Source organism: Vigna umbellata, chromosome 1, assembly GCF_029865625.1.
Source record: "Vigna umbellata cultivar VRB3 chromosome 1, Vumbellata_1.0, whole genome shotgun sequence".
Lineage (NCBI taxonomy): Eukaryota > Viridiplantae > Streptophyta > Magnoliopsida > Fabales > Fabaceae > Vigna > Vigna umbellata.
This window is the reverse complement of record NC_142165.1, coordinates 74,321,733-74,348,515: the sequence shown is the minus strand read 5'-3', so window position 1 is coordinate 74,348,515 and position 26,783 is coordinate 74,321,733. Positions and strand designations below refer to the sequence as shown.

At 37.6% G+C, this 26,783-nt stretch overlaps 1 protein-coding gene and 1 pseudogene across 1 annotated transcript; both read left to right on the top strand.

The window, feature by feature from the left end:
- Positions 1-15,079: 15,079 nt before the first annotated feature.
- On the top strand, positions 15,080-16,569 carry LOC148206282 (uncharacterized; annotated as a pseudogene).
- Positions 16,570-16,696: 127 nt separating this feature from the next.
- On the top strand, positions 16,697-17,386 carry LOC148206281 (uncharacterized). The gene has a single exon (XM_088107601.1). It carries the CDS (start codon positions 16,697-16,699, stop codon positions 17,384-17,386), a length of 690 nt encoding a protein of 229 aa, XP_087963727.1.
- The last annotated feature ends 9,397 nt before the right edge of the window (positions 17,387-26,783 follow it).

Below are 26,783 nucleotides of genomic sequence, written 5' to 3'. Positions count from 1 at the left end.
AGAGTCTACGGAGAAGACTTAACTAGGAAAGGAAAGCAAAGGCAAAGGTATGGGGACCTAAACTGAAATTGAATGAGTTTGAATGTTAAGTTATATTGATTGAAGTTTTATGATATTGTAAACATTGAGGTTTGTCAAACTTTGTTGTGAATGGTTTGAAACTGATTGCCATATATGTCAGAGATATGTTTTGGTACTTTAATTTGTGCATGATGAAGTTGAAAAAATAAAGCATGTACAATGGCCTCTTCCATTGGTTCTAATCTGTGAGAATTAGCCATGAGACATCTTACCATGTTTGTAAGATCATAGAATGTGTAGGTTTAGATTAGCCTTTTCAGTTTAGTAATGTCTTCTACATCAAAGCAACTTGACTAGAATCAAAGCAATTTGCCTTCAACAACTGAAGTGAATTTTGTTCCACTTCCCAAGTTTGTCCAACATTAAAAAAAGTTTACAGTGTTTCCAAATTGGTTGTTTGAATACAACACAAAGGAAGGTTTAGGTTCAGATGACCACTGGGCTTGTAGCTTTGGCTAACAAGATTACTCAAAAACTAATTCAAAGAAAACAAAATTATGTTACTGGCCACTACTGCTATAGTGTAGTTTGTGGTCAAAATTCCTTGTGTAAAGCAAGATGCATGTGATCATATCAGCATGGTTTTGGACCACCTAATCAAAGTGAATTCAACACTCAAAATGAATGTAAACAATTTTGGCTTTTCAAATCATAAAGGTTTGTTATCTGTTTAGAAACTGTCCACATAACACTCTCTCTTATTGCCAAAGATATGAGGCCAAGTTAGCCACACAAAGGTAAAAAAAAATAAGTGTTCTCTCTGCTGTTTAGTGCACTGGATTAGGCAAAATGGATTTTTCAGCAGTTGGTCAATCTTTCTTTCTCTTTCAATCAGTGTCCTACATTAGTGATATGTAGAGCCTAGTTTTCTTCTCACTAGACCAGAACCTGTATGTATGTAAACACAAGTACACAAAACAACAAAGAAAGAAAGATTACAATTAAAAGGTTATGTGATATACAACAGTAAAGTACAAACAACCTGTAATATACGTAGATGATTCAAAGTTTAAACTTATTTTGATGCTACTTCAAAACAGATTGAGAAACACTCTTTTGGTAACATTGAAGCTACTGGATTGAACCACAAAGTCTTCACAGTATTAAAAAATCACCAGAAACTAGCACCAAAGCAGAGAAAAAACTGCACCATAATTGCTTATGGACAACAGAAAATTTTAGACTTCAAATTGACAACTTGGATGGCCAAAGATTGAATAGGCAATTAAGTAAAGTTTAGAAACGAAGTAGGCACTGAAATGTAACCTAGGAAATGCTCTAGATCATATTAATAAAGCAAATAAACATAAATCAAGTTGATCCAAACTCAATTCAAAACTTGCTTATCATTTTAGGTAACTCTATATCAGTGTTTGTTGAGTCATACTTGAACCAACCTTCATTTCAACATCTGTTGAGTCAAGCTGAGGATGAATTTGGTTATGAGCATCCAAGTGGTGGTCTCACAATTCCTTGTGGAGAAGATGTGTTCTCAGATATCACTTCTCGCTTCGATAGTTGCTAACTGCTTGAAGATGGAACTGACTTAGATGTAGACATATAGTTGACACACTTTTCTATCATAGTTTCTTACCTTGAGAATATTTCCCTCTCCATGTTTGATGACTGAATTAGTAAAATAAAATTTAATTTGAATGAGAAAGTTTTTGAACACTAACCTTTTTCACGTTTTATTCTCACATAGTATATATGTATATATCTTAAAGAAAAGAACTTTATTGAATAGGAAATGGGCTAAGCATATGTTTATTTAAATCAAACGACCTGAGCAAGATTTCATCAATATAGTTCAACAAGAAAAATGATTTAAGATGGCCTGATCAAACAAGAACACGAGTCTGAGAATGGGACAACAATTTCTATATTTTCCTATTTTGCTACAGCCAGTTGCACTTATCATCGTGTAGCAGCGCCGTTGATGAGTCAATATTTTCTCAATTTCACTTAGCTTATTGTACCGAATCTAATTAGGGAATTGTGCTTAAATGTCCAGTATTTTCCCATTTTTCCTAATTGTGCTTAATTTGATCGGAAATTCTTATTTTAACTAATTTGAATTATTTGAGCTAATTATTTTTATTATTAATTGTAGGGAAATTATTGGACAATATTTGGGACATTTGGAGGTGAAAAGAAAATGCCACATCAATTATACTTTAAACTAAGATGAGAGAGGAGGTGTGGATTTATTTTTTTTGGGGTTGCACATGGAGAAGTAGCACACGGAGGCCCATGAGAATGGGGTGCGTCCAGCAAATGAAGTGGTAACGTGAAGCAACCACACGGCCTTCACGGGTCCAGCAAGCACACGGTCTGCATCCACACACATCCTTGGAGAACAGCTTCCACGTCCACACTTGAGCCATCCAGCAAAGAGGGGTGCACCCAGCAGCTTCAACATTCCACGCACTTGGGCCAGCACAGCAGCATGAGGTCCACCCTTCTCGGTCCAGCAACACTTGAGAGCACACGCTGGCAGAGAGGAGCTGGGATTTCAGTTGCATGTCCGTCCAGCAAGGGAGGTGCTTGGACTAAAGAAAGGTGTTACATCCAGCAAATTACGGACAATCAAGGGCAACAAGTCTAGCAGGCACACGTTGAAATAAACCAGCCGCCACGGTAGAAAGGGGAGTGACCTAACGGGGGGGGCACACCTGGAAGCTCTAGCCGCCACCCACTCTGGTGTTTTTTTTAGTTTTTAGGTTTCTGTTTTGAAATGGCCCCGGGGAACTAAAAACACTGTTGGGAATGAAGACAAATTTTATTTTTCGCTTTGTCTTGTGCACGTTGTTACAAAATTTATTCACATTCATGTTGGTTTCCTCTTGAACGCTGATTTCATTAAGAAATGTTAACGCTGGTCTCATTTTGATAAGCAAGCTGGAGAAGCGGTGCTAGATGGAGAATATTAGAAGCTTTCTTTCTTTTCCTTTGAATGCTGAAACGGTGATGGAGTTCGTGTGATGTGGTGCACGGCTGGAAGGAGTTTATCTTTTGCTGGAAATATTTTATTGGAGAAAAAGAGAAATGGTGAAGGAGTGGAATCATGGAGCGGTGATGGATTTTGGTGTGCACGGGAATTAGAAAAATGGACATATGTCACGGGCTGAATTCATTTTGGAGCAAGGAGAGGCGGTGATTCATTTCACCTACAGCCTTTGGAAGCACATGGATTTAAATTTTCATCCAATTAGAATAGGACTGCTACCACGTCCAGAGGAGCTCCAGGGTCTACTTTATTATTATTTTAATGCTTAATCTTATAGTTAAGTTTGGTTATAATTTTCATATTGAATACATGCATGCTTGATAACTTTTAAGTCATGCTTTTCTAATTTGCCAATTGCTTCTTTCGATGCTCATCATGACGAAAGTTACTTTTCATTTTTTTTTTTGGTTAAAATTTTTGCATTGAATGTTCTAGTTTTGCTGCCGTTTTTCGCACCTTGGACATTTAATTTTATTTCACATGCTTGTCACTTTCAATGTTACGTTTTCTAGTTTAGCAATTTCAATTTAAGTGAGTCACGCAAGTTTTATTTGATTTAGTAGTAATGTTAGCTTTAGTGACCAACTGCTTTAATTTTGTAATTGAGACCGTTTTTACATTTCCATTTGCATTAGTGTTTTAATTTAATTCATCCGCATTCACAAATTTTTCACAAACCCCCCCCCCACTGCGTGTTTGATCTGAGACTGAACCCAAATTGGTCCTTGAGAGACGACCTAGGAGTCACTTCCTAGTACTGTACTGCATTCTTTTATGCACAACTTTTGTTGGGAGGTGCGACCCTCTCATCAAAATGGCGCCGTTGCCGGGGACCAATGGTTCGGTCTTAGGTCTTTTTGTTGTGTTTGTGTGTGTTGTGTTTTGTCTTGTGTTGTGATGTGATGTGATGTGATGTGATGTTTTGTTTTGTGTGTGCGTGTTGCATGTATAAATGTGTTGTGTTTTATTTGTTTCGTAATTTGTAGTATTTTTCTTTTTCCATGTCTATCTATTTTGATTTTGTGAATACTGCTTATTTTGCTAGTGCCTCTGATTATGATTCTCCTTCTGCATGTTACTCTGATTGTAATTCATATTCTGCTGACTTCTATGTTGAGAACAATATGACTCATCCTCTAATTTCTGAGAGTGCTCTTGGTGAGCCGGTTTCACTTAAGGAGGATGATCTTCATTGCGATCTCACCCCTGGACTGATACATTTGCTGCCTAAGTTTCATGGTTTTGCAGGAGAATGCCCACACAGACATTTGGAGGAGCTCCACATCATGTGCTCTTCAATGAAGCCTCCAGATGTCCCTCTTGATTACATTTTCTTGAGCGCATTTCCGCATTCATTACAAGGAGCAGCTAAGGATTGGAAAGACTCTCTTCCTCTGAGATCCGTTACCGATTGGGGATATCTTGAGCATCAGTTTCTGAGCAAATTTTCCCCTGTGCAATATGCTTACAGCAACGGTCTTGGATGGAATAACCCTACCTTGGGATGGTATGATGCTCCACAGCATCAATATCAAGAACCACCATTCCAGAGTACTTTTATGCCTCCACCAGTCCAGCAATACGAGAGTCAGCAGTATAGTGCTCCTGCCGAAATAGCTCCTCAGTCTTCTACTTCTGAGCCTACATTGAAGGAGTTGTTGGAGCAGATGACCATGCAAAACCTTCAGTTTCGGCAAGAGAACATGCAGTTCCAGCAAGAAATAGGAGCTGCCATTCAGAGTATGACTGATCAGATAGGGCAGATGGCCACTCAACTCACTAAGGAACAGTCTCAAGATTCAGAGTTACCATTTCAGACTGTTCAGATTCCAGATGATGATGATAGTGGCATCAACATAGAAGATGGGGAGAAGAGTCATGAACTTACTATTGTGCCATCTACTTTCCCATCATCCTATGTCCCTACTCTTGCACCTGAGGAGAGTGATGAGTATTTTGAGGAGCAGGCAGGTATAAGCAGCAATTTTGAGCCAGGTAGACCATTTTCATCCTCCACCACTATTCCAATCTTTAGCGAAGTGGAGGTAAACATACCTCAAATTGATTATTCTGTTGATGATTGTGCGATGCATGATTATGATGTTGATAGGTGTGTTGATGATTATATTGTTGATGAGTCTGTTCTTAATTGTCCTTCTCTGCATGATGAGAACCACTTTTTGCTATCACATCCAAATGTTTATTCTCCATGCACTGAACATGAATCTGAGTCTTTTGTTGATATTGCTTTTGAATTTGAAATTGATTCATGTTCTGAGAGTATATCTGTTGTTCAGCCTGTTACACTGGGATTGGGTGTTATACCCCTGCATATCATTTCTTTGGAAACACATCGCACTAACCATGTTGCAGGAGGTACACATGAATTTGATAGACAAACACCCACAGTGGAAAATAAAGGTGCTAACACTGACAAAAGCTTCAAGATCAATAGGCACCAGCTGAACCTGCTCATCAACAATCTTTGCTTCTTAGATCCAGCTGTGGATGATATCTCCCTGCTCGATCAAATCTGGAGGATGAAGCAGTTCGTCCTCAAAACCTTCTTGCTGGATACTGTGGTGGAAGACATCTCCCTGAAAGTCCAAAATTGGCAACTGCCACCATGGCCAGGGGAGTTTTCTTTCTCTTTTCTCCCCTTTTCCTGACTTTTATTGCACTTTGTCGATATCTGATGACTGTTCTGATTGTTTGATCTGCTGATTGTGACACATTGAGGACACTGTGTAGTTTAAGTGTGGTCTATTGGGGGAGATTTTTATTTGTCTTTGTTAGTTTTTGTTTTCTTGGTTAAATTTTTTTTTCTTTTCTAGGTTATTTTTGTCGTGTCTTGTGTACAGTTTTACATGTTTCTCTTGATTTCTGGACTTTGTTTAGGTTGTAGATGTGTCTTTCACTTCATTGATACTCTGATTTGTTTGAAATCCTTGCTTTTCTTTGCTTGGGAAGATGGTTATGATTTTTGAGAGTTGAATTGATTGTGACAGAATTACCCTGTGTGAGATTTGAGCCACTTTATGTTCTTTCTTGTGTGTGATATGTCTCTTGATTGCTTGCGCATATGCATTGGCTTGACTCTTTTTGATGATTCTTGATTGATATGCATGTTTGGAAGTGATAAAGGCAATTTTGTTCTTGAGCCTCTCTAGCCAAATAAGCTTACCTTGTTTTGATCCTTTGATAACCCCTTTTGAGCCTATACTTTCCCCTATTTCTTTGTTTTGAAGCTCATACACTAGCCCTGAGTGAAAAACCATGATTACCTTAACCTTAGGGAATTTTGGAGCTTTGGAAGTGTTTTGGGAACAAGTGTGGTCTCCTTGGGGATTCTGATGAATTGGCTAGTTGGTTCCTCTTCTTGTTTGTTGTTGGAAATATGATTTATATCTTGTCTCTTATAGTTGTGTGCTAAACAGAAAGATAAGGAAAGAGACAAGATGAAAAAAAAAAAATATAGAGAAAAATGAAAAAAAAAAAAATTTGTGAATAATGGAGTCAAGAAGAGGATTGAATTAGAGGTCTGGGTGTGAGTTGATTGTGTTTACACTTGTTCCCCATTGCTCCTCTATTTCTTTTGGTTTATAGCTTCTCATCCATATTATATCCTCCCTTGTCCTTGGCCCCATTACAACCATGAAAAGACCTTTTGATTTGAACATGCATATGTTTTGAGTGTTGATATTAGAGGCTTGCCAAGTCTGTTTGTGTTTGCTTTCTCGAGTGCATTGAGTTGACATTGCTTATCTTAGACACTTGAGAGAAACACTGATAGTGCATCTGTGAGGTTTTGTTACTTTTGATTCACCTCTTGAGCTGATTGATCATTTTGCCATGTCTTGAATTGCTTGGATGATTTCATGAGTATCTGCTTTCTCTGATTGATTATGTGTTGGATATTGTCTACTTCCTTTCTTGGTCCAGATTCCTGGAGAACTGTGTAATTTTGTTTCTGTTCCTGTTTTGGAGTCTTTGTTGTCTGTCTGTCGAGTCTGTGTCACCTCCCTGATGTTTGAGTAGTTCCCTGGTTTTCGTCTTGATTTTGCCCAGGAGTGCAAAAGACTAAGTGTGGTCTATTTTGATGAGTCAATATTTTCTCAATTTCACTTAGCTTATTGTACCGAATTTAATTAGGGAATTGTGCTTAAATGTCCAGTATTTTCCCATTTTTCCTAATTGTGCTTAATTTGATCGGAAATTCTTATTTTAACTAATTTGAATTATTTGAGCTAATTATTTTTATTATTAATTGTAGGGAAATTATTGGACAATATTTGGGACATTTGGAGGTGAAAAGAAAATGCCACATCAATTATACTTTAAACTAAGATGAGAGAGGAGGTGTGGATTTATTTTTTTTGGGGTTGCACATGGAGAAGTAGCACACGGAGGCCCATGAGAATGGGGTGCGTCCAGCAAATGAAGTGGTAACGTGAAGCAACCACACGGCCTTCACGGGTCCAGCAAGCACACGGTCTGCATCCACACACATCCTTGGAGAACAGCTTCCACGTCCACACTTGAGCCATCCAGCAAAGAGGGGTGCACCCAGCAGCTTCAACATTCCACGCACTTGGGCCAGCACAGCAGCATGAGGTCCACCCTTCTCGGTCCAGCAACACTTGAGAGCACACGCTGGCAGAGAGGAGCTGGGATTTCAGTTGCACGTCCGTCCAGCAAGGGAGGTGCTTGGACTAAAGAAAGGTGTTACATCCAGCAAATTACGGACAATCAAGGGCAACAAGTCCAGCAGGCACACGTTGAAATAAACCAGCCGCCACGGTAGAAAGGGGAGTGACCTAACCGGGGGGGCACACCTGGAAGCTCTAGCCGCCACCCACTCTGGTGTTTTTTTTAGTTTTTAGGTTTCTGTTTTGAAATGGCCCCGGGGAACTAAAAACACTGTTGGGAATGAAGACAAATTTTATTTTTCGCTTTGTCTTGTGCACGTTGTTACAAAATTTATTCACATTCATGTTGGTTTCCTCTTGAACGCTGATTTCATTAAGAAATGTTAACGCTGGTCTCATTTTGATAAGCAAGCTGGAGAAGCGGTGCTAGATGGAGAATATTAGAAGCTTTCTTTCTTTTCCTTTGAATGCTGAAACGGTGATGGAGTTCGTGTGATGTGGTGCACGGCTGGAAGGAGTTTATCTTTTGCTGGAAATATTTTATTGGAGAAAAAGAGAAATGGTGAAGGAGTGGAATCATGGAGCGGTGATGGATTTTGGTGTGCACGGGAATTAGAAAAATGGACATATGTCACGGGCTGAATTCATTTTGGAGCAAGGAGAGGCGGTGATTCATTTCACCTACAGCCTTTGGAAGCACATGGATTTAAATTTTCATCCAATTAGAATAGGACTGCTACCACGTCCAGAGGAGCTCCAGGGTCTACTTTATTATTATTTTAATGCTTAATCTTATAGTTAAGTTTGGTTATAATATTCATATTGAATACATGCATGCTTGATAACTTTTAAGTCATGCTTTTCTAATTTGCCAATTGCTTCTTTCGATGCTCATCATGACGAAAGTTACTTTTCATTTTTTTTTTTTTTGGTTAAAATTTTTGCATTGAATGTTCTAGTTTTGCTGCCGTTTTTCGCACCTTGGACATTTAATTTTATTTCACATGCTTGTCACTTTCAATGTTACGTTTTCTAGTTTAGCAATTTCAATTTAAGTGAGTCACGCAAGTTTTATTTGATTTAGTAGTAATGTTAGCTTTAGTGACCAACTGCTTTAATTTTGTAATTGAGACCGTTTTTACATTTCCATTTGCATTAGTGTTTTAATTTAGTTCATCCGCATTCACAAATTTTTCACAAACCCCCCCCCACTGCGTGTTTGATCTGAGACTGAACCCAAATTGGTCCTTGAGAGACGACCTAGGAGTCACTTCCTAGTACTGTACTGCATTCTTTTATGCACAACTTTTGTTGGGAGGTGCGACCCTCTCATCAGCCGTACATGAGAAATATTCACTCTTATGATGATGCCCCACTTAGTTATGATAAACGAATTTTGATCACCTCTGCGTCAAGCAGTAGCCCCATCTTCACATGGGCGATTCAACATATTGTTGTTGCCTCTAGGACCAGAATAGCAGAAATTTGATTGAAATACATTGATAGTGTAATTTTTGAGGATTATCAGAGTGATAGATGGACACATACTGGTGGGGTATTAAAATCCATTCATTTAAGTGTAATTTCCTAATTTTTTTTTGTCCAAGACACTGCAATTTTGACCTCAGATATTCATGTAATTTCCCTTGTTACTGTAACATCTAATTAGCTTGACTGGCCTCTTTCTTTTTCAGTATTACTAGAAGTATAGGGTTTAGGAGTTGATGAGATATTTTTAAATAATACAATACAAATATATACACTTCTATAAGGCTGAATATGCCAACTCTATAGGCTGAATATGATACTCTGAATTGAAAGCTTCAATTATATATATATATATATATATATATATATATATATATATATATATATATATATATAGAAAGGCAACTAGTCTACAGGACTTTGTTTTCTTATTTGGATTTAGTGAAACTAGACATATGTATTCATAAGTAAAAATCTATGCAACCAGATGAAGAGAAGTGATAACAACTTGTCTGGTTTCATTGCTTTGGCAGAGATTAATTGATGCTTTCTTCATTCTCAAAGAAAGAATGTGACAATCCTTAGTGAAGTGGAGAGTTGGAGCAGAGGAAGAAGAGCTTCAGTTACTCTCTCTGCACCAAAGAAATCTGTTTCAACACATTCTTTGGCTAACTAATAATTGATTCTAATTTTTAATTGTCATTAATTATTTGAATTGTATGGTTGTAGAGCTTATGTTATTTTTAATTATTTAAAAGTGTTTATTAGAAATGAAGTTTGATATTGATTGAATGGTTTAAAAGTGTTGTTGTAGTTAACCCAACACCTCACTCTCTTCATACTTCTGACCTGTTAGTAGCACTCTTCAATCTTCCCATTTGAACTTTGTTCACACTTTAGAAAAGTTTAAAAAAGGAAGAAAGAATTAAAAGTAAAGTCTTATGCACCTCATTGGGTCATAGTTTGGTTTATATGAAGATTTTCTTTCTAAACCATCACTTTTTGAGTTAAAATGGAAGTGGAGTAGTGATTTTGAGCTGGAAGCTGTTTATAACTCATTTTAGAGTTTAAACACAAATAAAATCATCAAACAAAGTTGCTTGAACATTGAGCTGTGTGTTTAAATCTCTTCCATACGTGTTTTAGTATCAAACCACCCAACTAGGGACTTTGTCTAGTGCATAATTTTTTTGAACCTACTGTTTGATTAATTTCTTTGGCCAAAAGTTGTCAAAATTCAAAGAATTTGGTTTGTTGAATTCTGGTGCAGTATGATAAATTTGTTTGGTGATGTTTTAGTTGGTTATTGTTATTCCTTTTTGGATACTATTATGTAATGCTTAAACTGTTGCTATGGTTATTAAATTAATGGAACAAAATCTAATGAATAACCTTAAATACACTTCTATTTGATGTCTTAGGTGAGTTTTTAAAGGAATTGTGGCCAGAAGGGGAGGAAGAGAGTCTAGAAAGAAGACTTGATCAGGAAAGGATAACAAAGGCGAAGGTATGGTCACCTAAACTGAAATTGCATGATTATATGTGATATGTTATTTTCATTCTTGTTTCATGAATTTGATGTTGTTATAAAATGTTGTGAATGTCCACTTTCAATGTTAAGTTATGTTGAATGGAGTTTATGATACTGTATACATTGAGTTTTGTCAAACTTTGTTTTGAATTGTTTGAATTTGATTGTCAAATATGTAAGAGTTTTTAGACTTAGAACCTAGAACCCAACTAATTAGAAACTCAAACTACGAAAAGAACCTAGAACTGAATAATTGACTATAGGAGTTGCCAATTTTGACATTTTTGCTTGCTGGATAGCCCCTTTGAATTGAGTAAGACAATATAGTTATACATAATCCAAATCATAAGACATACCTAATTTATATATAAAATCATGATATAGTTATACACTATATAGATTAAAGAAGTCAGTAAAGAAAAAAGAGTTCTCTTTATGTTTACATACAACCAAAATTATTATCTAAAAATAAAAGAATCAACCCTGTTGACTTAACACAATTCATTCTGGTTAGGAAAACAAGATACTAAATTAAACATGTTGCTCAGTATGAAACAATTCATTTTCTTGTAAGTTGAAAGTAATACTCACATGAACAAGATTCTTAGAATCTTTCAGCTGTGTCTATCAATTTAAACTGGTACTTGTTCCAATGCATTGAATTCCCATTATTTTAGTCCCCAAGAACAGAGACACATACAACAGTACACACAAACATTCGTATTGATGACAGTAACTAAACAGAAACAAATTGAATACTAGAGCCTTATGGTTGCGAATCTGTTCCTGGAATCTTAAAGTGGTTTTTTGTTCCTAATTAAGCTGCACCATGGTGTCATATGTTGCTCTGGCTGTCCAATCACTAGAGATAGCATTCCTCGACTGAACCCAATAAATCCCCGTACTGCCACTAACCTGGAATCTCAAGTAGATTTCACCACTTGGAGGGTTGCTATAGTCAAACATTGCCCCAAAGGCCCTGCGCAATGGCTTCCATTCTTGGCAGTCTTGCTGCAAAATTAACGTCATCAAGTTTAGTGTCCTTATTCCTTTTACCTCTCCAACCATTATACCATCTAGTTTAAGCAATTGATTCAGCAATAACTCAATCAGATTAAGCACATCTGTTTGTGCAAATCTTCCACCTTTGTTGATAATTCACTCAAATGTTGATACCTAACCAAATCCAATCACTGATCATTAGCAACCACAACACTATTTTTTCCCTGCAAGCCTATCTACTTCCAAGCTGATTTCTGAGATTGATTTTGCAGCTTTCTCCATCTTAGCATTCTTCCTTCTCTCTAACAACCTCTTCTCTTGACTAATAGGGTCTTCAACTACCACTATGTTGGATTTATCCTTCACCCCAAACATGTGAAGAAAGGCCTTTGAATCCCTTTTTAGCTATTGTTTGATTATTTTGTTTGCCCAAATTCAATTCTGGATTATTAAATTAATGGAATGAAATTTAATGAACAAACCTAACTATAGAAGCAATTTACAACTCAAAATTTGGCCATCGGAGTTGCCAATTTCATCATTTTTCCTTGCTGGACAGCCCCTTTGAATTGACAAATTCTGCTCCTTATCCACTTCCTAAGATGCCACCTTAGTTGGAAAATGTTTCTAAAACTGGACTGCACCTCAAAGTCTTGAGAACACCACTATTGTACACATAAATTAGCACCAAAGCAGATCAAAAACTGGACCAGAAATGTACAAGGACAACACCAAAATCTGACTTGAATTGGACAATTTTAACATGCCAACAAGCTTAAAACTAATAGAAATAGGTGTAGAATAGAAGTAGGCACTCAAATTGATTCTAAGAAAGGTTCTTCAACAGATGAAGAAAGCAAGAAAAACTAAAACATGTTTTGCTCCAAGAAAAATGGAATTTTATACCAACTTCATGAAAACAGCACTTAAATTTTTTCAACTCTACACCAAAAAATTGATCCAGGATTGGTGGTTCTAAAAGTGAATTCGTGCATAAGTGATTATGACTCTTTGATAATACTTTCAACAACTTGAATTCATCAATTTAAACTTGTTTGAATTCTAATTGGGTTCAAAACGAAACTGTATAGCAGATTCACCCTTTTAGTTCCCAATTTCACTAAAAAATGAGGTTTGAATATGCAAATTGCACATAGATGAATCTGGCTTCAATTTGAATGTTGTAAGAAGTTTAAAACAACAATTAGGACTTGTTAAAACTGCGAAATACCACAAAATCCCTGCTGCACAAAAATAGACACCCAATACAACTTTTTCTTCTTCAAAATGACTACTAAAAATGCACTAGAATGGTTAGAATTTGCAAACTGCACTAAACTAGCCTAAGAAACTTATAAGAAGCTGTCCTAACAAGTTTAGAATGGTAAAACGTAGCTAATTAGAAACTCACAGTACAAAAACAACATAAATCTCAAAATTTGGTTACTTAAACCTAAAATTAGACCTAATGTCACCTTATTTTAACTAATGTGAACATCCTAACATGTCTAGAGTAGTGAAATGGACCTAGTAAACTATTGAAAAGCAAAGAATTCCATAAAGCACAAATTATAGTATATATCCATGCTTTTATAGATATTTGATTGCCTAAATTATGTTGATGTCTATATGGTATGTTCATTTACATTTTCTTTCATTTATTAGGCTATAACTTGATTAAGTTAAGTACTCATTTAAAAACCTATGGTACTACACACATTCTCAAAGCAATAAGAAGGGTAAAAATACACTAAACACTTAGAACCTACAAAATATTTGGAAGTACTCTAGACAAGAGAACTTCAGTAGTAATAAGTTGTCTCTTCCAACTTTAATACACAGCCCCTTAGTATGTCTAAGGCATTTCAATACTGAGGACTTGTCTTTGCATGCCCTTATTGAATGCCTATGACAATAGTGTTCAAATTGCCTTCCATGTTCGACTTGAGTAGTAATAGGTTTATTACTTATGTCACATGGAGTGTTGTTGTTTTGGCTAAGTTTTTATTTCTTTGGCTTGTCACAGAGCATGGCCCATTTTCCCAAACATCGTGGATGGATGTACGACCATTGTTATAGTGGAAGGCGAGGTCTGAAGGAATCTTTTGTCATCGGAGTTGAAGAGTTCGTGGAGACGGCCCGACGATATCAATATTATGCCCTTGATGGAGGGATTCGATGTTCATGCATCAAGTGCGAATGTACAAGGATTTTGAAAGATGAAGTCGTCAAAGTTCACCTTTACCAAAAAGGGTTCATGCCTAATTACACGGTTTGAACATTTCATGGAGAAGAAATTCCTTCGACCTCCACTGCAGCTGAAAAATGGCTTGCATCAGGTTCGAATACTATTGTACATACATCTGAGATAGATCAATTTGCCTATATGCAAGAGATGGTCGACAATGCTCTTCGTCACTATTCTGAAGAAGCAAACGATAGTCATGATGAAGAGCCTCCAAATGAAACGATGCAGAGGTTTTACAATTTACTTACAGAGGCAAATCTACCTATATTTGAAGGTTCATCTGAGTCAAAATTGTCAGTGTGCATTAGACTCATGGCTGGAAAATCTAATTGGAACGTTCCCATTGAAGCAGTTGACTTCTATACAAAATTGATGTTAGATTTGACACCACCAAACAATTTCATGCCAAAGAATTATTACCAAGCCAAAAAATGTGTTTCAAAGTTGGGATTGGATGTCAAGAAGATTGATTGTTGTGTTAATGGATGTATGTTATTCTACGACAATGACAGTGGCGAAAATGATGCATTGTTGATTGAATGCAAGTTTTGTGCCTCACCTCGATATCATACAATGCATGCTGGACGAAGGCAAAAAAAAAACCAATTCCCTTAAAGTCCATGTTCTACTTGCCTATAATTCCAAGATTACAAAGATTGTTTACTTTATTGCAAACATCAGAACACATGACATGGCATGATGGTAACAAAACTCCGGGATTTTTGCGTCATCCTTCTGATGGTGAAGCTTGGAAGCACTTCAATCGTAAACATCCATCCTTTGCTAGTGAACCACGTAACGTCAGACTTGGTCTATGCTCCGATGGGTTTACCCCGTACATTCAGGCGTCTGCATCACCATATTCATGTTGGCCCGTGATAGTTACCCCATACAATCTACCACCTGAGATGTGTATGACAAAGCCTTACATGTTTTTATCGTGTATAATACCAGGTCCATCTAATCCCAAATCATTGATTGATGTTTATTTGGAGCCTTTGATTGATGATTTGAAGAAGTTATGGAATGGTGTTTGGACGTATGACGTTTCAAGGAAGCAAAATTTCCTTATGAGGGCAGCCTTGATGTGGACTATTAATGACTTCCCAGCGTATGACATGTTATCTGGTTGGAGCATGCATGGTCGATTAGCTTGTCCACATTGCATGGAACATACAAAGTCATTCCAATTGAGTTATGGCCGGAAAAGTAGTTGGTTTGACTGCCATCGATGGTTCTTGCCCATTGATCACCCCTTTAGAAGAAACAAAAAGTCATTTCGCAAAGGGCAAGTTGAAACGGATATGCCCCCGCCAAAGTTGACTGGATCACACGTCTGGAGAAGAGTGAAAGACTATCCAAAACTCACTGAATTTGGTCAGAATAGAATAGAAGGGTTTGGAGAATGGAATAATTGGACTAAAAGAAGCATATTCTGGGAACTTCCCTATTGGAAGGACCACTTGCTAAGACACAACCTCGATGTCATGCACACAGAAAAAAATTTCTTTGACAATATCTTCAACAAAGTTATGAATGTTATTGGTAAGACAAAAGATAATGAGAAAGCAAGAAAAGATTTACCTTTGTATTGTGGACGAAAAGACTTAGAGTTGAAGGCGCAAGGTAACGGCCGATTATTTAAATTGAAAGCAAATTACACCATGTCAAAAGACGAGGCAAGAATAGTGTGTGGATGGATCAAGGAGCTTAGAATGCCAGATGGATATGCTTCTAACTTGTCCAGATGTGCCAATGTTCAGAATGGTACTATTCAAGGGTTGAAGAGTCATGATTGTCATGTATTCATGGAGACTTTCATCCCTCTTGCGTTCAGTTGTTTGCCAATGCACGTGTTAAATCCACTGATAGAAATTATTAACTTCTTTAAAGATTTGTGTTGCACGACACTAAAGGAGAATTCCCTTAAAAAGATGGATGAAAATATCCCTATTATTCTCTGCAAATTGGAAAGAATATTCCCTCCTGCATTCTTTGATTCAATGGAGCATATTCCAATTCATCTAGCATATGAAGCTTGGCTTGGGGGACCGGTGCAGTACAGGTGGATGTATCCATTTGAAAGGTTTATGGGAGAATCCAAACGTTCAGTAAAAAATAAAGCTAGAGTAGAAGGCTCAATTTGTGCAGCTTACTTGCACAGAGAGACAACGTATTTTTGTTCACATTATTTCAAAAACTTCATGTTATCCCCCGCTCATGTCAGAAATGAAATGCAATGGAAAGTTGAACCACGTGAAGGTGCATTATCAGTTTTCCGATAATCAGGCCGTCACGCAGGGAAAGAATTCACACATTGGTTAACTGATGCTGAATTCAATTCTGCTCATGTCCATGTCTTAATCAATTACAGTGAAGTTAAGTCGTACCTTGAGTATGTCATCATCCATCTGTTATCTTTCCAACGACACAATTGTTATACACTAATGAACTTCATTTGTACCAGCTCGTTTCTTATTGCTGAGCAAGTCGCAGAAGGAAATACTTCTGCTAGAATACACTCTGAGTTTCCCCATTGGTTTAGAAATCAGGTATGTAGTTTTTCCTACGTTTAGAAATCGATTAATTTCACTCTTGCTTTTATAATTTTTTTAGTGTCTTTGTAGGTTTTTAAGCAGGCATTAACTCCCACAGTTCAAGAGTTAAGACATCTCTCGAATTGGCCAATGAGATGTGTCAAAGAATGGTACACTTACTTCACCAATGGTTACAAATTCCATACACATGAATGGTCTAAAGGAAAGAAAACATCTAATTGTGGTGTGTATGTCAAGGGCCTAACAGAGGGTTCTTATGATGATTTCTACAGCATCATTCATAAAATATATCAGCTAGAGTACAACAACACTACTTCTCCAAACAGAGTAGTACTTTTTTATTGTGAATGGTTTGATGCTTCTAGAGTTGGTACTAGAGTTGATCTACGCTATAATATTGTCGAACTCAACCAGAGATTAAGATATGGACCGTTTGATCCTTTAATTCTACCAACTAATGTCAGACAGGTTTATTATGTGCCATATCCACCATTCCGCAATATTGACAAGCGTGGTTGGGCCGTAGCAATACAAACCAAGCCTAGAGGTCGCATTGACTCAAATGAGGTTGAGGAAGACGTTGCCTACCAACTTGACCAAATGTCACAACCACAAGAAATTATTGAAGTTGAACGTATAACCGCATTGGTCGACCCTGATGGTGATGGAGATGATTTAGAAGCAACAATACAAGGTGATGAAGAACAAGAAGAAGAGGAAGAAGAACAAGAAGAAGAAGAAGAAGAAGAAGATGATGATCATGATGACGACGACGAAGAAGAAGAAGATGATGATGACGATCATGATGACGACGATTGAATGTTGGACATCTATTGTAGCAAATTGAACTATCATTTGAAACGAGTTATCTAAAACACTAAAAAGTTGTATGCAATTATTTATACATTGACTATAAAAACCATTGATCCTTCCTTATTCATTTCTTTTTTTCCCTTTATTTGTAACCATTTCAATGTAGTAATGACAGGACAAGGTTCATAACGTCCTGATAAAGGAAAGGGGGTAGCAAGGCCTAAAAAGAGGCAACGACAGGCACCAAAGTATGTACTTAGGGTTCCTGCTAGACTACCTACCATTGCTGCCCCCGGTACATCATCTGTGGGACCTCCTCCTACCCCTACAATACAGCCTCTTACCCATGCAGCACACCCTTCTCCTACTCCTGCAACACACCCTTTTACTACTCCTGCAGCAGACCCTCTTCCTCCTCCTGTGATTATAAGCCCCACTCCTCCCCCTGTGGTTATTACCCCAACTCCTCTCCCTGACCCCACTTCTATACCTTCCTCATCTTCTATACCGCCTTCTGAGACTGTCACATCATCTGCTGATCCAGATTCAAGTGGTGATGGTGAAGGTCTTGACCCGCCCCTCCATGATCGACCATGGATTGAGCCGTATGGTAAAGGTAAGATTTTAATGTCTTCATATAATTTGATCTTTATACCTTATTGTAATTGAAATGACTTTTATTATGCAGGTTTATTCCATCTAGGGTTGCTTCCCAGGCCATCACACGTTCAATTAAGCAACAGTTTTTAAGTCCATGGCCTACTTGGGGAGCAATACCTGATGATGACAGAAAGCCATTCTAGGAGCGCTTTCAGGTGAACAATCCATTAAACTAATTGTCCCTCTTATTTTAGTATGTTCATTAATCAATGTTTGTTCTGTTTAATGTTACAGATGAAGGTGCAGTGGAAACCTGAACATGAAACACAGATACACAGAAATTTCCACATGAAAGCATCTCATCGGCTGTCAGAAATGTTTAGGGATGCCCGCAATGCAGGAGACCGCCCTTACTGGTTGGGCGAACAAATTTGGAACTCTTTACTGGCTCATTGGAATACAGTAGAGTTTCACAATAAGTGTGCCAAGGCGTAGAGAAACAGAGCATCTGAAAAGGGTGACACCCTGCATACTGGTGGGTCGATAACCATTCATGAGCATTCCATTCGTATGGTAAAATTTCATTACCTAACTTTTTCTTTCATATATAAGTTATGTATTTTCTATTTTATATGTACACTTCTAATTTTAAATTATGTTACAGGCACAAGCTCTGGGACGGGCGATCCATGTTGATGAGGTCTTTGCACAGACTCTTGTTCGGAAGGGCACTAATCAAGTCGTTGATGAAAGATCTCGGAAGACTCATGTAAGAAAATAACACTATTACTGTTACTAATTTTTCATTCATGTTATATCATTCCCTAACATTGCTTTTAATGTTTCAACAGGAAGAATTTTCTACGAGACTTTCACAGGTTAGATCTGAACATGAGTCAGCTCCTACACCAGATGATGGCAGTAATGCAGAAGACGACATACGTAGGACACAGTGCTGGGTCGAGATCGTTGGTACAAGAAAAAGGGTCGACTGTACGGTGCAGGACAACTTGCTGCAAACTATAGTACATCGAGAGGAGGTATTCTGAAGCACCAACCTTCTTCTTCCACCACTGCTCCTGACGAGGTCGTTCTCCGCCTCACGCAGGCACTGGAGCAACGTGACCAGGAGATCACTGATCTGAGAGCAGAGTTTACAAACTTTAAGGCCCTAGTCATGAGAGTGTTGCCTGAAACTTCACAGGACGTACAAAATATCCCTCCGACCTAGCCACGACCCTCCTCGTCACCCGCTGCCCCTCAGCAGCCCACATCAGTCCAACCCTCATCAGTCCAACCCACAGTAGTCCAACCATCAATAGAGGAGCAGGATGATGAAGATCATTCTAATGATAACTATGTACATTATTAGTTTCATTTTCTTATTACTTGTTATAGAAACATTTGGATATTAGAACATTTCGATGTTACATCAACTGGGTGACTTTGGATGTTAGAACATCATTATGTTACATTGTTTTATTTTTAACTATACATACATGTGCTATGGATTAATGGATGTTCTATGGATTAATGTATGTTCTATGGATATTGATCAATGATTGCATCTTTGAGATGCACATTATGCAGCTCTGTATGTGCTTGAAAACTGTTATGCAGGTCTGTTTGTGCTTGAAAACTGTTATGCAGGTCTGTTTATGTTGTTGGTTTCGCCAGAAATACAATTATCACTTACATTTCCCTCCAACTTACCGAAGGCTTTTGCCCTTCGGTAAATACCCACGTTAGGTAATTACCGAAGGCTTCTATCCTTCGGAAATTATCGAAGGCTTCAGCCCTTCGGAAATTACCGAAGGGTTTTGCCCTTCGGAAATTACCGAAGGCTTTTGCCCTTCGGAAATTACCGAAGGGTTTTGCCCTTCAGAAATTACTGAACGGTTTTGCCCTTCGGAAATTACCGAAGGGTTTTGCCCTTCGGAAATTACCGAAGGCTTTTGCCCTTCGGAAATTACCGAAGGCTTTTGCCCTTCGGAAATTACCGAAGGCTTTTGGCCCTCGGTAATTACCGAAGGTCAGAAGCCCTCGGTAATTGTTAGCGACAAGGGATTTACCGAGGGCTCATTGGCCGTCGATAAGCTGTCTGTAAATACCCTTTTCCGACGGCTTGTGGCATTTTCCGAGGGCTTTTGGCCTTCGGTAATGCCCTTCTTTTTTGTAGTGTAAGGCTTTCCTTATTTTCTCCTTCCCTATGACGCAAGGAATAATAAAGCTTCCTGGATCCTTCACTTTTGGAGGAAGTGGCTTCTTCTCAATAACACTGTAATCTCCCTTTTCATCTAGAAATTTCTTCTTTATGGAGACTTGCTTCATGTGATTTGCATAAGCTGGAATTTGCTGCAATGCTTCATTCACAGGTATTGAAATCTCCAATTGCCTGAAGATATCTTTAAAGCGTCCATATTGACTCTCTTTTTCAATCTTTTCACTCCCCTTAGGGTAAGGAAGAATTTTATCACTTTTCTCTATCTTTTTCTCTCCCCTCTTCTTGTCTTTCTGTTTTCTCTCATCCTTAACGATTATCTGTTCTTTTCTCTCAACTCTCTCTTTTCTCTCTTCTTTTTCTTCTTTTATTACTAACTCAACTCTCTTTTTTTCTTCATCCATCCTCTCATCATCTGCACCTACAATAACTTTGCACTCTTTCTTTGGGTTAACCTCAATATTAGCCCCAAAATTCTTCCAAGGCTTCTCCTTTAAATCCTTAGCCATTTGGACAATCTGGATCTCCATATTTCTAATTGCAGCTTCAGTACTGTTATGGTTGGAGATGCACCTGAATAAATTGTTGAAGAGTTTCTTCAAGCTTTGTTGATTTCTCATTTAATGCATATATTTGTTGCCAAATTGATGGTTGCTGCTGTGGTCTATTGAATTGTCCTGCTTGTCCAGCTTGTCCATTCTGACCTTGACCCATGCTTGGGTGTGATTTCCACCCTTGGTTGTAGTTCCCTCGACGATATGGAAATTGATTAGCCATGAAATTGACATCTTTTAAAGTTCTACTGGAAAAGCGCATTAACCATTGATATGGTCACCACCACACATTAACAAAGTTGTTGTTGAACCTGTGCAACATTCTTTAGCTCCTTTGGCAATTAAGCAAATGTCTTTGTCAAATTCTCCAACTGTTGAGTTATGATTTTGTTCTGTGCAAGCAAGGCATCATTTGATTGCAATTGTAGAACTCCCTTCTGTTGAATTGGAGCTCATTTGTCATTATGCATCTCGTTGTCATTAGTAGCCATGCTATCAATCAATTTGGTGGCTTCCTCTAGGGTTTTGCATTTGATATTGCCCCCAACTGAGGCATCTGACATCAACTTGGTTTGTGAACCAAGACCTCCAAGGAAAAGAATGACTACTATTGCCTCATCAAAGCCATGAGTGGGCGTCTTTCTCAACAAGCTCTTGTATCTATCCCATGATTGATCTAGCGTCTCCTCCATGCCTTATCTAAAAGAAAAAATCTCTTGCTTCCCTTTGTTGATATTTGATTGTGGGAAGTATTTGTTTAGAAACTTTGAAACCACGACTTCCCATTCAATAAAGCTTTCCTCTGGAAAAGAATTCAACCATAACTTAGCATTGCCTCCCAATGAGAAAGGAAACAAACTAATCTTTATTGCTTCATCCGACACAGCATTGATCTTTACAGTGTTGCAAATCTCGTTGAATGTGGTGAGATGCTCATATGGACTTTCATGTGAAAGCCCATTAAATTGATTTCTCTTCACCAATTGTATCAACGTCGGTTTCACCTCCATGTTTGCAGCATTGACCCTCGGCCTAGCAATGCTATTAAAGTGATAAGGGCCAACAACATTGGTGTAATCCGCTAGAGTACGTCTACCATTGTTCTCTCCGGTCATATCCTCAGTGCTTTGGTTGGACCTCTGTTGTGAGAGTTGTAGAAGTGTTTCCGGAGAAGGAAATAGTTCTCTAGAAGTTTGAGTTCTCCTCGTCCTTTTACTTTCGTCCAAGCCTTCAAGAACACAAAACCCTAGAAACAATTGTTAGCACAAAAAGATAGAAAAGATAAACTAAAAAGATAGAAAGATAAAAAAATAAAAACTAAAAAGATAGAAAGATAAACAAAAAGATAAAAAGAACAAAAAGATAAAAATAAATAAAAATCAAGTCAAAGTTAATCAGTAATCACACAAATAGAATAGTTAAACCACGAGTCCCCAGAAACGGCGCCAAAAACTTGTTAACCCTCGACAAGTGTACCGAATCCTATCAAGTAATAATAAAATGGTAAGACCAAGTATCATTTCCCAAAGGACTCACGACCTAAAAATTTGTGTGGTTTCTTGATTAAATAAGACTTGAAAAACCAATTCTTTGAGATTTAAATGCAAATACTAAAAAGTAAATATGAATGCATGTATTGATCAATTGGACAAAAGAAGCAAAACGTGATTGAAATATATGGATGATTATGTTGTTGGGGTTACCGAGTTCTCCTATCCACTCTCATGTATTCAAGAATTCACCTTTCTTCATTAATGTTAATGCCACTTTCTAATTTACCTTAAACCCGATGTCTCGGTGAAGAAAGCCTAATCCTAATCACTAGTTTACAATGTCTTGTCTCCCTAGTAATTATTCATTGGTGAAGTTGCTCCAGCAGAGGTGTGGGATGAAGGCAAGGAAATGAAGAATTGGATCATGAGCAGTGTTGAAGATGGTTCCCGAGAGGCAGCTGGCAGCGGAAGGAAGTGTGTTTTTAACAGCCGTGGCATAGTGAATTCAGTGGAGGCAGAGATGGAGGAAGAGCTCTATGGTAAGTGGATTATCTAACTCAGAAGGCCTTCACTGGAAGGAAGCTAGAAGGAGAAGGAAAGCTCAATAAGAGGTGAATTTTGGGCAGAGTTCTGGTTGCTGGAAAAATGCATCAGCATAGTAAAACTCAATATATTCAAAAGTGAACTTCAAGCTTTGCTTATGAGATTTTATAGATCAATCTCAAAGCTTAAGCAAGCCTTTTACACGTTTTCTTTAGATCTGAAATGTTAACCATGTGCTAAATGTGTGGCTTCTAGAAAGCCTTATGAAACACGTTGATAATTGAATTTTACATGTGAAAATGAAAAATTACTAATGCCACCCCATAGAAGGATAAGCACACCCCTTCTTGTGTGTAAATGTCCATTTTACCCTTCTCCATGTTTTGGCAAATTTGGACATCTTGTTCTCCAATTTTCCATCCAAAAATAGCAAATAGTATTTGGCCTTGGGGAGAATACTCATCTTGGAGCTTTTTGGCCATTCCTCTTGTGATGGGTCCTATGGTGTTAGACCTTCTTGTATCATCCCCTCCCTCTTGAGAAGGATTTGCCCTCAAATCCAAAAGGTCTTCATCTTCACTATCAAATCCTGAAAAAGGTTTAAGATCAGATACATTGAAGGTAGCATGAACACCATATTCAGGAGGAAGATCAAGTTGATATGCATTGTTATTAATCCTCCTTATCACTCTAAAAGGGCCATCTCCTCTAGGATTGAGTTTGGATTTTCTTAGTTGAGGAAATCTTTCTTTTCTAAGATGAATCCAAACTAAATCTCCTTCATTGAAGATTAACTCTTTCTTGCCCTTATTATGTTGCTTGGCATATTTCTCATTTTGTTGTTGAATTTGAATTTTAACCCTTTGATGTAATTCTTTGATAAATTTAGACTTAGATACCCCATCTTGATGAATAAAATCAATAGAATTTGGAAGGGGTATTAAATCCATGGGTGTCAAAGGATTAAAACCATAAACAACTTCAAAAGGAGACAATTTAGTAGTTCCATGAACTACTCTATTGTATGCAAACTCAACATGAGGAAGATACTCATCCCAAGATTTGTGATTGCCTTTTAGAACTACCCTTAGTAAAGTGGAAAGAGATCTATTTACTACCTCAGTTTGACCATCTGTTTGAGGATGGCAAGTAGTAGAAAAAGATAACTTAGTCCCTAATCTAGACCATAAGGTCCGCCAAAAGTGACTAAGAAATTTTGTATCTCTATCCGAAACTATTACCTTAGGTAGACCATGAAGTTTAACCACATCTCTAAAGAATAACTTTGCAATGTTGCTTGCATCATCTACTTTGTGGCAAGGTATAAAATGAGCCATTTTGCTAAATCTATCTACCACCACAAAGATAGAATCAAAACCCCTAGAAGTTTTGGGAAGACCTAACACAAAATCCATACTTATCTCTTCCCAAGGGGTGGAAGCAACATCCAAAGGAGTATAAAGTCCATGAGGCATTGATTTAGATTTAGCTTCTAAACAAGTTATACACTTAAAGCAATGCCTTTGAACATCCCTTCTCATGTGAGGCCAAAAGAATTTTTCTTTCAACATGCCAAGGGTCTTTTCTACCCCAAAATGTCCCATTAATCCTCCCTCATGTGTCTCTTTAACAAGGAGTTTTCTATGTGAACCTTGAGGAATGCCAATTTTTCCTTCTTTAAAAAGATACCCCTCTTTCACATAGAATCCTCCTTGAGGTTTATTGAAACATTCCTCATAGATATGAGCAAAGTCAAGATCTTGTGAATATAATTCAAGAATGTTATTAAATCCAAGAATTTGAGCTCCCAATGTGGCTAATAGATTAATTTTTCTTGACAAAGCATCAGCCACCACATTGGATTTTCCTTTCTTGTATTTAATAACATAAGTGAATTGTTCAATGAATTCCAACCACTTAGCATGTCTCTTTTGTAACTTGTGTTGACTCTTCAAATACTTAAGTGATTCATGATCACTATGAATGATAAACTCCTTGGCAACAAGGTAATGTTCCCAAGTTTGAAGAGCCCTCACAAGTGCATAGAGTTCCTTGTCATAGGTGGGGTAATTACAAGAGGCACCATGAAGTTTTTCACTAAAGTATGCAATTGGGTGTCCTTCTTGTAATAATACTGCACCTATGCCAAATCCTGAAGCATCACATTCTAGCTCAAAAGTTTTGGAAAAATTTGGCAAAGCTAGAATGGGTGCTTGTGTGAGCTTCTCTTTGAGTAGCTCAAAAGCCTTTTGTTGTTTTTCCCCCCAATGGAATGTAACATCTTTTTTCACCAACTCATTAAGGGGTGAAGCAAGACTAGAGAAGTTAGGAACAAATCTTCTATAAAAACTTGCCAACCCATGGAAGCTCCTTACTTCTCCTACATTCTTTGGAGGAGGCCAATCTTGGATGGCCTTTATTTTTTCTGGGTCCACATGAACCCCATTTTTGGTGACCACAAATCCAAGAAATATGACACTATCAACACAAAAGGTACACTTGTCAAAGTTTGCAAACAATTTGTGTTTTCTAAGAATTGTTAAAACAACTCTCAAATGATTTTCATGAGTTTGCAAATTTTGACTATATACCAAGATGTCATCAAAGTAGACAACTACAAACTTCCCAATGCAATCCCTAAGGACATGATTCATAAGTCTCATGAATGTGCTTGGAGCATTTGTAAGACCAAAAGGCATAACTAGCCATTCATATAATCCAAACTTGGTCTTAAAGGCAGTTTTCCATTCATCACCTTCTTTAATTCTTATTTGGTGATAGCCACTTTTTAAATCTACCTTTGAAAATATTTGTGCTCCATGCAATTCATCCAACATATCATCAAGCCTAGGAATGGGATGTCTATACTTGATTGTGATGTTGTTGATAGCTCTACAATCACAACACATGCGCCACTTCCCATCTTTTTTTGGTACAAGCAACACTGGTACAACACATGGACTTAGACTCTTTTGAACTAAGCCTTTATCTAGCAACTCTTGGACTTGTGTCTCAATCTCCTTAGTTTCTTGGGGGTTTGTCCTATAGGCTGGCCTATTAGGAAGAATTGCCCCTGGAATAAAATCAATTTGATGTTCAATTCCTCTTATGGGTGGAAGCCCTTTTGGAATTTCTTGTGGGAATAGATCATCAAATTCTTTCAAAAGTTTTTGAATGAATGGAGAAAGAGTTGAAGTCGTTGAATCACTAGATGTGCATGTAAATGTTCCTTGACAAAGAAGAAGATATGAAGGTTGCTCAACTTGAAGTGTATTGATTAAAGTCTTTTTGTTTAAAAGGACTTCATGTTGAGTGACCTTAGGTGGCACACTTGTTGCTATACCTTCCTTTCTTTTTGACTTTTTCTTTTGATCATGTTCTTGCTTTCTTAAGGACTTCATTTGTGCTTGATCCTTAGCCACTTGGGTAGGAGTCAAAGGATGAAGCACAAACTTCTTGTCCTTTTGATGGATAGTGATGGTATTGGTTAGACCATGATGGATAGTTTGATGATCAAATTGCCATGGTCTCCCCAATAACACATGACATGCTTCCATGGGAACTATATCACATAAAACTTCATCTTTGAAGTTCCCAATGGAAAATGCCAACTTCACTTGATTCTTGACTATTATATCCCCATCTTCATTTAGCCAATGAAGTTTATAAGGTTTTGGATGGGGTATAATATCAAGCTTCAACTTCTCAACCAACCTTGTGCTACAACAATTGCAACAAGATCCACTATCAACAATGAGAGAACAATGATTTTCTTGAATTTTACATCTTGTGTGAAAGATGTTCTCTCTTTGTGATATGTGTTCAAGACTTGGTTGGTTGCTAAGTATCCTTCTCACCATGAGAAGTTGCCCATCATCAGCATATATTTCCTCTTCCCTCTCTTCTTCCTCACTCTCACTTTGACTAGTTGGGGTGTCACTTTCACTACTATAAATGTCCTTGCCTTTCAAAATGATGTTTCTTTTTGTAGG

What these genes read in the sequence shown, in the direction of transcription:
- LOC148206281 (XM_088107601.1), top strand. Translation starts at nt 16,697, where the DNA reads ATGAGATGTGTCAAAGAATGGTACACTTACTTCACCAATGGTTACAAA.